Consider the following 14229-nt stretch of genomic DNA (forward strand, 5'->3'; position numbering starts at 1 on the left):
CCCTGCTTAGCCATTTTGCACTTCCTGTCAATCTCATTTTTGAGACGTTTGTATTCCTTCTTGCCTGCTTCACTTACTGCATTTTTGTATTTTCTCCTTTCATCAATTAAATTCAGTATCTCTTCTGTTACCCAAGGATTTCTACTAGCCCTCGTCTTTTTACCTACTTGATCCTCTGCTGCCTTCACTATTTCATTCCTCAAAGCTACCCATTCTTCTTCTACTGTATTTCTTTCCCCCATTCCTGTCAATTGTTCCCTTATGCTCTCCCTGAAACTCTGTACAACCTCTGGTTCTTTCAGTTTATCCTTAAATTCCTACCTTTTTGCAGTTTCTTCAGTTTTAATCTACAGTTTATAACCAACAGACTGTGGTCAGAGTCCACATCTGCCCCTGGAAATGTCTTACAAGTTAAAATCTGGTTCCTAAATCTCTGTCTTACCATTATATAATCTAACTGAAACCTTCTAGTATCTCCAGGGTTCTTCCATTCATACAACCTTCTTTCATGATTCTTGAACCAAGTGTTAGATATAATTAAGTTATGCTCTGTGCAAAATTCTACCAGGCGGCTTCCTCTTTCATTTCTTACCCCCATTCCATATCCACCTACTATGTTTCCTTCTCTTCCTTTTCCTACTGTTGAATTCCAGTCACCCATCACTGTTAAATTTTCGTCTCCCTTCACTGCCTGAATAATTTCTTTTATCTCATCATACATTTCATCAATTTCTTCATCATCTGCAGAGCTAGTTGGCATATAAACTTGTACTACTGTAGTAGGCGTGGGCTTCGTGTCTATCTTGGCCACAATAGTGGGTTCACTATGCTGTTTGTAGTAGTTTACCCGCACTCCTATTTTTTTATTCATTATTAAACGTACTCCTGCATTACCCCTATTTGATTTTGTATTTATAACCCTGTATTCACCTGACCAAAAGTTTTGTTCCTCCTGCCACCGAACTTCACTAAGTCCCACTATATCTAACTTTAACAAATTTTCTAACCTAGCTGCCCGATTAAGGGATCTGACATTCCACGCTCCAATCCGTAGAACACCAGTTTTCTTTCTCCTGATAACGACGTCCCCTTGAGTAGTCCCCGCCCGGAGATCCAAATGGGGGACTATTTCACCTCCGGAATATTTTACCCAAGACGACACCATCATCATCATTTAATCATACAGTAAAGCTGCATGCCCTCGGGAAAAATTACGGCTGTAGTTTCCCCTTGGTTTCAGCCGTATTTTAATAACCATTTCAATTGTGTGTCCAATTGTTTGTGCTCTCTGTAGATTATTTCAGACGTTCTTTCCACAACAGTATTTAGCATGGATAGGGACTGCGACTGCTGTGTTCGGATGCAGTCTGAGTCGACATCCCTTCACTCCCAGCTTCAGGCAGTGTTGGCTTCAGTGACACAGCTTGAGGCCGTTCCCAATGGGCGACAGACATTCCGGAGGGCTGAACAGAAAGGCCTCTCCAGTTTGTCTGGCAAACCGGTTTCAGACTGTCTCCGGCTGATACTGATCTTCGGCCAGACATGGCTGCTTGTCCTGTTCCAGATGTTGCCCCTCAGTCTGCAAGATCCAGGCAGTTGCAGAGGGTGGGCTTACTGGTAGTTGGGAGCTCCAACGTCAGGAGCATAATGGGACCCCTTAGGAATATGGCTGCAAGGAAGGGGAAGAAAACCAATGTGCACTCCGTGTGCATACCGGGGGGAGTCATTCCCGATGTGGAAAGGGTCCTTCCGGATGCCATGAAGTATACAGGGTGCACCCATATGCAGGTGGTCGCTCATGTCAGCACCAATGATGCATGTCGCTGTGGATCAGAGGAAATCCTCTCTGGCTTTCGGCGGCTATCTGGTTTGGTGATGACTGCCAGTCTCGCTAGCGGGATGAAAGCAAAGCTCACCATCTGCAGCATCGTCGATAGGACTGACTGCGGACCTTTGGTACAGAGCCGAGTGGAGGGTCTGAATCAGAGGCTGAGATGGTTCTGCGACCGTGTGGGCTGCAGATTCCTCGACTTCCGCCATGGGGTGGAGAGGTTTCGGGTTCCGCTGGATAGGTCAGGAGTCTACCACACACAGCAGGCGGCTACACGGGTAGCAGGGGTTGTGTGGCGTGGACTGCGCAGTTTTTTTAGGTTAGATGGCCTCGGGCAAGTACAGAAAGGGCAACAACCTCAAAGGATGCGGGGCAAAGTCAGGACATGGGGGGACCAAGCAGCAATTGGTATTGTAATTGTAAACTGTCAAATCTGCATTGGTAAAGTACCAGAACTTCAAGCACTGATAGAAAGCACCGAAGGTGAAATCGTTATAGGTACAGAAAGCTGGCTGAAGCCAGAGATAAATTCTGCCGAAATTTTTACAAAGGCACAGACGGTGTTTAGAAAGGATAGATTGCAAGCAACCAATGGTGGCGTGCTTGTCGCCGTTAGTAGTAGTTTATCCTGTAGTGAAATAGAAGTGGATAGTTCCCGTGAATTATTATGGGTGGAGGTTATACTCAACAACCGAGCTAGGTTAATAATTGGCTCCTTTTACTGACCTCCTGACTCAACAGCATTAGTGGCAGAACAACTGAGAGAAAATCTGGAATACATTTCACATAAATTTCCTCAGCATGTTATAGTCTTAGGTGGAGATTTCAATTTACCAGACATAGACTGGGACACTCAGATTTTTAGGACGGGTGGTAGGGACAGAGCATTGAGTGACATTATACTGAGTGCACTATCCGAAAATTACCTCGAGCAATTAAACAGAGAACTGACTCGTGGAGATAACATCTTAGATCTACTGATAACAAACAGATCCGAACTTTTCGACTCTGTAAGTGTAGGACAGGGAATCAGTGATCATAAGGCCGTTGCAGCATCCCTGAATATGGAAGTAAATAGGAATATAAAAAAGGGAGGAAGGTTTATCTGTTTAGCAAGATTAATAGGAGGCAGATTTCAGACTACCTAACAGATCAAAACAAAAATTTCTGTTCCGAACCTGACAATGTTGAGTGTTTATGGAAAAAGTTCAAGGCAATCGTAACATGCGTTTTAGACAGGTATGGGCCAAATAAAACTGTGAGGGACTGGAAAAACCCACCATGGTTCAACAACAAAGTTAGGAAACTACTGCGAAAGCAAAGAGAGCTTCACTGCAAATTTAAACACAGCCAAAATCTCTCAGAGAAACAGAAGCCAAACGACGTCAAAGTTACCGTAAGGAGGGCTATGCGTGAAGCATTCAGTGAATTCGAAAGTAAAATTCTATGTACCGACTTGACAGAAAATCCTAGGAAGTCCTGGTCTTATGTTAAATCAGTAAGTGGATCGATACAGCATATCCAGACACTGGGATGATAATGGCATTGAAACAGAGGATGACACACTTAAAGCCAAAATACTAAACACCTTTTCCCAAAGCTGTTTCACAGAGGAAGACCGCACTGCAGTTCCTTCTCTAAATCCTCGCACGAACAAAAAAATGGCTGACATCGAAATAAGTGTCCAAGGAATAGAAAAGCAACTGAAATCACTCAACAGAGGAAAGTCCACTGGACCTGACGGGATACCAATTAGATTCTACACATACACAGAGTACATGAAAGAACTTGCCCCCCTTCTAACAGCCGTGTACCCCGAGTCTAGAGGAACGGAAGGTTCCAAATTATTGGAAAAGGGCACACGTAGTTCTAGTTTTCAAGAAGGGTCGTCGAGAAAATGCGCAAAACTATAGGGCTACATCTCTGACATCGATCTGTTGTAAAATTTTAGAACATGTTTTTTACTCGCATATCATGTCATTTCTAGAGACCCAGAATCTGCTCAGTAGGAATCAACATGGATTCCGGAAACAGCGATCGTGTGAGACCCAACTCGCTTTATTTGTTCGTGAGACAGAGAAAATATTAGATACAGGCTCCCAGGTAGATGCCATTTTCCTTGACTTCCGGAAGGCGTTCGATACAGTTCCGCACTGTCGCCTGATAAACAAAGTAAGACCCTACAGAATATCAGACCAGCTGTGTGGCTGGATTGAAGAATTTTTAGCAAACAGAACACAGCATGTTGTTCTCAATGGAGAGACGTCTACAGACAAAGTAACCTCTGGCGTACCACAGGGGAGTGTTATGGGACCATTGGTTTTCACAATATATATAAATGACCTAGTAGATAGTGTCGGGAGTTCCATGCAGCTTTTAGCGGATGATGCTGTAGTATACAGAAAAGTTGCAGCATTAGAAAATTGCAGCGAAATGCAGGAAGATCTGCAGCGGATAGGCACTTGGTGCAGGGAGTGGCAACTGACCCGTAACATAGACAAATGTAATGTACTGCAAATACATAGAAAGAAAGATCCTTTATTGTATGATTATATGATAGAGGAACAAACAATGGTAGCAGTTACTTCTGTAAAATATCTGGGAGTATGCATGCGGAACGATTTGAAGTGGAATGATCATATAAAATTAATTGTTGGTAAGGCGGGTACCAGGTTGAGATTCATTGGGAGAGTCCTTAGAAAATGTAGTCCATCAACAAAGGAGGTGGCTTACAAAACACTCGTTCGACCTATACTTGAGTACTGCTCATCAGTGTGGGATCCGTACCAGATCGGGTTGACGGAAGAGATAGAGAAGATCCAAAGAAGAGCGGCGCGTTTTGTCACAGGGTTATTTGGTAACCGTGATAGCGTTACGGAGATGTTTAGCAAACTCAAGTGGCAGACTCTGCAAGAGAGGCACTCTGCATCAAGGTGTAGCTTGCTGTCCAGGTTTCGAGAGAGTGCATTTCTGGATGAGGTATCGAATATATTGCTTCCCCCTACTTATACTTCCCAACGAGATTACGAATGTAAAATTAGGCACGGAGGCTTTACGGCAGTCGTTCTTCCCACGAACCATAAGCGACTAAAACAGGAAAGGAAGGTAATGACAGTGGCACGTAAAGTGCCCTCCGCCACACACCGTTGGGTGGCTTGCAGAGTATAAATGTAGATGTAGACAGCAGAGTTCAAGGGTGAAACAAGCAACACCTGAGGTGCCCCACATGATGCACCAGTTCCTCTGCTGCACCACAACTCAAGGCAGCAGCCTAAAGATCGCTGACTGTGACCATAAGCATCTTCACATCTTCAGCTGTTTTCAAACTGCAGCCAGCTGCTCCTGCATCCACACACAAGAGGCACTAACCCTATCCATTCTACTACTACTAACTAGAGAATTTAACTACGGAAACCAACAGAGAAGCTAAATATGCAACTTGCTAGTCTACTGGTGCTTCACGGTGTCATGCTGTCAATGGGACACACAATGGGCCTAAACAAATTTTCAGCCATTTATTTTGATGTTATATGTAGTGTAGCATGGAATGCTTGCTGCTATCAAGTCTTACTCTCCCCCTAGTTCCAACGTGCTGAGAGAAATACACAACTGATGTATCTGGTTATAATTGTTCAGGGATCTTTTCTTATTGTTGTTTCACAGCAGAATCTGTGAAGTTACACTTTCCAAACTCATAAGGAATTTGATACTTTGATATATGAATAACCAGCTTCTGTCATAACAGTGGCTCATCAGTCCATGGAGTGTGATAAAATTAATCCCAAGACATTGCAGTGCCACTATTTAAAGGTACACTGCTCTTTGCAATGTGTATATGTGAGCATGACTTTCTCTGTCTGTAGTATAATGGGCTAGTTGTAATCAAAACAATCTCAAACACACGTGACATATCAAGACATTCTAACTGGTTGTCTAATTGTTGCGATTAGTGTAGCACAATCTGAAGTAAAATTTCTTAATTTTTTTTTCATGTGATATAGAAGGATTGAAGTATCAATGAGAATAGTGCATCGAACATTGTAGTACTTTCTACACGTAGCTTCCAATATGGAAGCACGACATAGCATAGTTTAATGGTTTATTGGGACTGGGGGAGTGGCCATTAAGCTTTTCATAAAATGTGTGTGTTTTCCATTGACAGGAACAGTTAGTTCATCAACAGAATAGCCATAGGTACTGCATTCCTGCAGACAGCTCCAATATCCACAGCATAGATGACAGGTTGTACTTCCTATGATTTGCTTGTTTTGTGGGCATTTAGTATGTCAGCTGCATGCAGACAATTATTCTCAGCCCGGTACATAGTTTTAATCTGCCAGGAAGTTTCATATTGGGGCACACTTCACTACAGAATGAAAAATTCATTCTGGTATTTCTCTTTGCTAAAATTTATCCCATTGTATGGTGTCCACTGTTCTCATGATATGGCAATTTTAATTTATTTGTGGTCGGTTGCTGGTTTTCTGTGTTCGCAGTGAGGGAAGTCTTGGACAATACCTACCTGTGAATCAAGTATACTTAATTCCGCATGTTTTTGTATTTTTGAATGTTTGTGTATTACATTTTCTGAGGTAGAAATCAAAAACTAGCCCACCACTTGTTACATGAGCTTAGAAAGCTACCTAAACACCAGTCAGGCTGACCAGTGGTCCGAACCAAGAAACATTAATCCACCACATGGATCTGACCCGGGTCTACCTCACCTCCTTGTCTTGCTAGCCTGGATCTGCCTGACTGATGCATTAATCTCCCAGCAGAAGCAATCCATCATTTTCGTGGCCTTAATCATTACTATTGACTGTGCTCTGTTATTGCCCATCACCACCATTACTTTCAGTCTAATATTAGCTTTGCATTTAGTAGCTTTCAGTTCAGTGTTTTGTAAAGAGTGCATTTGCTTAACAGTGAACTTGGTGTCTGGATCCATAGGCCAAAATGCTCAGTTCTATGGGAATTTTTCACATAAACCAACAAAAGCTGTTGTGGTCTGCACAATCTGTCAAAAGTAAAGACATTCCCACAGTTAATCCAGTAATCTAATGGAAACATCATCTGTTCACAAATACTGCATCTGTCGCTTATTCATAAAGAATGTACATTTTCATATACTACTTCTTTACCTCTCCTTGAAATATAATCAGTTTTTACCTCTAAGACAAATTGGGCAACAAACTGCCTGTTGGCTTCTATCCCAGGTTTTTTCATCGACCTTTGTTTGACGATTTTTCTGATGTTTAGCCAGCATTGTCATTGTCAGAGCTGGTGGTGGGCTGGAGTCAAATTTGTGGCCACATCCAAGGGCTTTCCTGTGGCAATTGCTGGTGCTATTCTACACTTGCTACCTGCAACAATTATTAACTGCAGCATAGGAATGCAGGATTTGTTCATCTTGAGGCTTTCTTCTTCCTTGTTGAAGCTATTCTCATGTTACCATATTTCTCTAGATTCTGTAAACAAGCAGGGGTGATAGCTCCTATCTACAGCAAGAACTTCCTTGTCAGTAAGTTTCACTACATGGTCTGTCCCACACAGTGTGTGCTCCACCACAGCCAATTTCTCGACTGGCCCCAACCTGCAATGCCACTTATGTTCAGTGATCCTTGAGTTGATTGATCATCCAGTCATTCCGACATAGACTTTTCTGTGTGTATGTGGCAAGCTGTATAGCCCCGACATTGCAAATGGGTCCCTTTACTCCTTTGCCGATGTGAACCACTCTTTGATCTTCTTTGTCAATTTGTGTGCTATATGGCCCATTCTGTCCATCACTCTGGCAATGTATGGCAGAAAGGCCATACCCAACATTTCTTTTTCTGGTGTGTCACTTTGTTGAATGTTTGACTCTGTGACACTTCTTATGCAACTGGTGGAGTACCCACTGCTCCTCATGGCCTTTCCACCAAACATTCACAGAGTGATGGATTGAATCAGCCATGTACTGATGGCCTCGGGAGAGCCAGTCATGACAAAACTCTACCATCTGGTGAGCACGATGTATGAGACAGGCGAAATACCCTCAGACTTCAAGAAGAATATAATAATTCCAATCCCAAAGAAAGCAGGTGTTGACAGATGTGAAAATTACCGAACTATCAGTTTAATAAGTCACAGCTGCAAAATACTAACGCGAATTCTTTACAGACGAATGGAAAAACTGTTAGAAGCCGACCTCGGGGAAGATCAGTTTGGATTCCGTAGAAATGTTGGAACACGTGAGGCAATATTAACCTTACGACTTATCTTAGAAGAAAGATTAAGGAAAGGCAAACCTACGTTTCTAGCATTTGTAGACTTAGAGAAAGCTTTTGACAATGTTAACTGGAATACTCTCTTTCAAATTCTAAAGGTGGCAGGGGTAAAATACAGGGAGCGAAAGGCTATTTACAGTTTATACAGAAACCAGATGGCAGTTATAAGAGTCGAGGGGCATGAAAGGGAAGCAGTGGTTGGGAAAGGAGTAAGACAGGGTTGTAGCCTCTCCCCGATGTTATTCAATCTGTATATTGAGCAAGCAGTAAAGGAAACAAAAGAAAAATTTGGAGTAGGTATTAAAATTCATGGAGAAGTAGTAAAAACTTTGAGGTTCGCCGATGACATTGTAATTCTGTCAGAGACAGCAAAGGACTTGGAAGAGCAGTTGAACGGAATGGACAGTGTGTTGAAAGGAGGATATAAGATGAACATCAACAAAAGCAAAACGAGGATAATGGAATGTAGTCAAATTAAGTCGGGTGATGCTGAGGGAATTAGATTAGGAAATGAGACACTTAAAGTAGTAAAGGAGTTTTGCTATTTAGGGAGTAAAATAACCGATGATGGTCGAAGTAGAGAGGATATAAAATGTAGACTGGCAATGGCAAGGAAAGCGTTTCTCAAGAAGAGGAATTTGTTAACATCGAGTATAGATTTAAGTGTCAGAAGGTCATTTCTGAAAGTATTTGTATGAAGTGTAGCCATGTATGGAAGTGAAACATGGACGATAACTAGTTTGGACAAGAAGAGAATAGAAGCTTTCGAAATGTGGTGCTACAGTGAATGCTGAAGATAAGGTGGGTAGATCACGTAACTAATGAGGAGTTATTTAATAGGATTGGGGAGAAGAGAAGTTTGTGGCAGAACTTGACTAGAAGAAGGGATCGGTTGGTAGGACATGTTTTGAGGCATCAAGGGATCACAAATTTAGCATTGGAGGGCAGTGTGGAGGGTAAAAATCGTAGAGGGAGACCAAGAGATGAATACACTAAGCAGATTCAGAAGGATGTAGGTTGCAGTAGATACTGTGAGATGAAGAAGCTTGCACAGGATAGAGTAGCATGGAGAGCTGCATCAAACCAGTCTCAGGACTGAAGACCACAACCGGACGTAATGATTCCCTTCCGTCAAAACACATGATAAAATGTTGGATTAATATCTTTGAAGAGACTGGACCTGCCTACAAGACGAAACCAACAAGATGACCAAAAGTGTGTGTTCTCCAGTGAACTTTGACATTCTACATAAGTCTGCCTTAGGGAGCCCACAGCATTCAATTCGTAAGCAAGCAGCAGTGATTGGAATGTCCCGGGAGTATGTTCGCAGAAGTCTTCATCTTGATTTAAAATTTCATCCGTACAAACTACAGATGGTGCAACAACTGAAGAACAACAATTACCGGTTACGATCAGGATTGTGTCAACAAATGATAACAAAAATAAACAATGATGACGAATTTCTAAACAAGTTGTGGATGCCAGATGGGGCACATTTTCATCTTACAGGTTATGTGAATAAACAGAACTACCGTTACTGGGCAAACACAAATCCTAATGACGTTCATGAGAGCCCTTTACACGCTAATAAAGTGAAAGTATGGTGTGGTGTTTCATCACATGGGATTATCAGATCGTATTCTTTCACAAATGGACAGGGAAACACAATAACTGCCAATGCCAATCGTTACATGGAGATATTACGAACTTTTGTTATACCTGCATTGAACAACTTTCCAAACGTCCAAGAAGCTTGCTTTCAAGAGGACGGAGTAACATCGCACATTGCATGGCAATCAGGGGCATGTGTGTGAGAACTGTTGGGCAACTGTGTCATCTCACGATTTGGTAACTTTCTTTGGCCCCCTAGATTGCCAGATTTATCCGTTTGTGATTTTTTTCTTCTGGGGTTACCTCAAGAGCAAAGTCTACGCGTCTCATCCAAGAACCCTGGGTAAGTTAAAACAGAGAATTTGGGATGCAATTCACAATATCCCAGCTGAGATGTCGCAGGGGTCAATGGCGAATCTCAACAGCAAATTTCATGAATGTATTCGTTCAGGAGAACGCCATCTAAAGGAAGTAAAAAAGGAATTAAAAAATGATAAATGCCATCACTGTTTCATAAATGGCAAAGTTGTAAGGTTTCAATTACTGTCAATGCAATTTCTTTCCTTCATCATTTCTAGTTTTATTGGATTGTGGAAATGTTCCAGTTTTTCTGTCATCCTATACATGAGAGAAAGTCTATGTTGGAATGACTGGACCATCAATCACTGAACATAGGTGGCACTGTACGTTGTGGCAGGTGGAGGAATCAGCCGTAGGGAGCACATGCTGTGTGGGAGCAACCACATAGTAAAACTCGCCAACAAGGAAGTTCTTGCTATAGATAAGAGCTAGCAAACCCACTTGTTCAGAGAAGCTATACAAATACACATACACGAGAATAGCTTCAACAAGAAAGAAAAAACTTTCAATGTGAATGGATCCTGGCTTCCCATGCTGCAACAAACTGTTGCAGGTAGCAAGGGGAGGACCACTTTGGAAATATCCATATAAAAGCCCTTGACACGCCAGGTGCATACAATCTGCAGCCACAAGCTCGACTGCAGTCCACCACCAGCAGTGGATGGTAAAGTTTTAACAATGTCAACCACTCGTTTTGGCAAAACATAAAAAAGAAACTTCCAAAAGACTGACATTCATGTAGCTGAAGTAACCATGAAAGACTTGTGTCAGTAGGTTGTCTCACATCAAGTGAAACTACTCACACCTGGTGAATGAGTGTGAAGCATTCATATACCTGACATGGCTGCAGCGACTAGTTACATTCAACTGAAAAAAAGACTGACTGAGCAAAGACAGAAATGGTTCTTGAAATTAGTCAGTCATTAGTACTGCTAGCCTGCAATGAGACAGGCAGTTGATTTGCGACATCTTTTGCTACTTTTTGATGCTGGTATTTTAAACAGCGTTCCCGAGTCTCACGACAATGAGAAGGTTGACTTTGGGGAATGAGGGAAAAACACTTAAGTTTTTTATGTTCCAAATTCCTCACTTCTTTTTCAGAATTTATAATCAAATGGCCACTTCTACAGACAGGTCTAATGCAAACTAATGGAATGGGACTCAATGCAATAAAACTCAACACAAGTTTTCTCCGCTGCTGATAATCACAGAAATTTTTCTTAGAAGTATTTGGTTTGGGAACGGATCAAGTGATGATAAGTTTCTGATTACCATTATTTGTACCAATGTACTACATTAAGCTCGTGGTCTTGAGGTAGCATTCTCGCCTACTGCGCATGGGGTCCCGGGTTCGATTTCCGGCGGGGTCGGGGATTTTCCCCGCCTGAAGATGACTGGGTGGTGTTGTGTCATCGTCATCATCATTCATCCTCATTACAGTGCAGGAGGGCCATGACAAACCACCTCCGCTAGAACCTTGCCTAGTAGGCGGTGCGGGTTTCCCACATCGCCCCTGCGCTCCTCTGAGTATGGGACCACCTCACCACCATCATCATCATCACTAGATTAAATCTGAAACCTCTCTGCAGAGTCACAATGGCTGTTGGCATATGACAATATTCATATTAATATGCTCAATAATGGAAGGAACCTGATGTTCAATAATAATTTCAGTTGTACCTTAATGTGCCATTTGAAAGGAACAGACCAACCATAGTTTGCACATTCTACTTTAAGTTAATAGCAATTTAATCACATAAATATGTCACATTGCACATGTGCCACATCATTCCCATTATGCAGATTGATATTTTGTGTGAAGTCTGGGAAGGCTACAGTAACCCATTTGCAGTCACTTACTGACTAGGACTAAAGGTGATAACTAGAATAAAATGACACAGTGACTAGCAGATTAGGTATAGTGGCTTATGATTTACTGCAAATATTTTTCAAATTGTTCAAAAAAATGTAATGTCAATTCAACCACAAAGGATGAACAGTTCCACAGTAAAATGACAGAAGTGGCTGCACACCAACTTTAAAACACTTGTTGCATAACAGTACCTGTGCACTATACTAACTCTGGTGCAGCTTACAAGCAGTCAGAAAATGAAGTGTGCTTACTTAGAATGAAAAATCTTAATCAGATACTTTTGATGGCTGTGCCACACACAAAAACCATAGAAGTATGCCCTGTCACAGAACAAAACTGCTTTCAATTACACTTATAGGCAATCTTAAACTATTACAAACAATACATTCACTATGAACAGCGAGTTGGCAATAGCATCCTGGCCTACAATATCTTGTTATGCAAACTACCACGACACAGACCAAACAAACGTTTACAAGGAGCAGTCGGCATAAGAAAATGGTTCAAATGGCTCTGAGCACTATGGGACTTAACATCTAAGGTCATCAGTCCCCTAGACTTAGAATTACTTAAGCCTAACTAACCTAAGGACATCACACACATCCATGCCCGAGGCAGGATTCGAACCTGCGACCGTAGCAGCAGCGCGGTTCCGGACTGAAGCGCCTAGAACCGCTTGGCCACACCGGCCGGCTCGGCATAAGAATGAGAGTTCAACTGACAAAGGCATTTCTTATATTACTGCCATGTGAAAGCAACCATATGCAGATACTATTACTAGCATCTTAGGAATTAAGTTTTGCACACGCACCCAGAAATGTTCAACTGATGCTTTATGTCTTTCATCTGTTGTTCTTACGTAATCGGTAAAACCAACATCGAACTGATGAAATGTAGCTTTATATTTATTCGATATATAAGTGCAGTAAGTCGGCACATCCATTTTGGCAGAAGCGGCAGCTTGCTGTACTTTCGTGCCATGCTCGTCAGTGCCCGTGCTGAAAATGCACTTTGTGCCATACACCAACCGCTGAAATCTTTGAAGTGCGTCCGCTATGACGGCAGTGTACAAATGTCCGAGGTGAGGTGCTGTAACAAGACACATACCAGCTACTCTGCTTCAAAGAGGTGCAACTACACCGACATGTATGTACTCATCACTTACAAGCATTTACATAGAATATCGGTGTTGTTATAAAATAGCAATCTTTGTTGTTTTTTGTTGATAACGAATGATTCCTATATCCTTTGTGACATTTACTGAATTGACACCACCTCACATTCACCATCGTACCGCACCACATATAAACAAACACAATGTAGCACTATCGACTGTGCACAACGGCTAGCAAGTAGCGAGCGGTCGACGACAGACTATGGTATCTTGTCAGACACGGATACTCTGGAAAGTGTGTGGTGCAGAGAACTTTAGATCAAATCAGATTGGGTGTCACGTCACGTCACCTTCCGTCAAAATATTACAAGCTGGCTTCATACTCGCAACAAAAGTCTCTGCACACCTAAATGGCTCAAACGTCATTGTTCTCGATATTCCACACAAGTATGACTTGCCTCAATTCTCGTGTGTTAACAGGGCAGTAGCATATACAAACAGTCAATATGCAGAAATTTGCAACTGTTACGCAAATGTACAAATGGCTAACGTGCAAAATTTTAGTAGAGAACGTTACACCACTCACGGCCTTCACCTCAATCGGCGCGGAAACAGTCACTTAGCGTCCATTATTTGTGAAATCGTCGTAATTGCTAGGAACAACGTATACTCAAAACACACACATTCGAAGAATGAGTGCTCCACAACACAATAAGACTGCAGGAATGTGTATAGACAGACGACATTGGACAAATGGTTGCTGAAAACACCAGGTAAAGCTGATTCTTCCCAGTCTCCCAGTACATGGAAACAGATTGGGTTCAAATGGCTCTGAGCACTATGGGACTTAACTTCTGTGGTCATCAGTCCCCTAAAACTTAGAACTACTTAAACCTAACTAACCTAAAGACATCACACACATCCATGCCCGAGGCAGGATTCAAACCTGCGACCGTAGCAGTCCCGCGGTTCCGGACTGCGCGCCTAGAACCACTAGACCACCGCGGCCGGCATGGAAACAGACCAACTCGAATAAATGGATAGGTAAAAATACCAAACCCACTCTGTCAACTCATATTTCTTTTTTAGGGATAAATGTGTAAGTGGTTCTCGAAATAAACATCTGACTATTTACCATCAAAACATCTGTAGGATGAGTAACAAGATTAAT

General features: G+C 42.2%; 1 protein-coding gene across 1 annotated transcript in view; it reads right to left on the bottom strand.

Annotated features, from left to right (window-relative positions):
- LOC126174850 (methionine--tRNA ligase, mitochondrial) overlaps positions 1–13287 on the bottom strand; it is a 102250-nt gene extending 88963 nt beyond the window's left edge. The window contains exons 1-2 of the mRNA XM_049921237.1: positions 13110–13287; positions 12756–13033 (exon numbers count right to left, since the gene is read on the bottom strand). Of these exons, the coding sequence (XP_049777194.1) occupies positions 12756–13033; positions 13110–13248 (417 nt within the window). The 5' untranslated portion in view covers positions 13249–13287. The remainder of the gene's footprint in view (positions 1–12755; positions 13034–13109) is intronic.
- Between the last annotated feature and the right edge of the window lie 942 nt (positions 13288–14229).

The sequence above is a fragment of the Schistocerca cancellata genome, chromosome 3 (genome assembly GCF_023864275.1).
Source record: "Schistocerca cancellata isolate TAMUIC-IGC-003103 chromosome 3, iqSchCanc2.1, whole genome shotgun sequence".
NCBI lineage: Eukaryota > Metazoa > Arthropoda > Insecta > Orthoptera > Acrididae > Schistocerca > Schistocerca cancellata.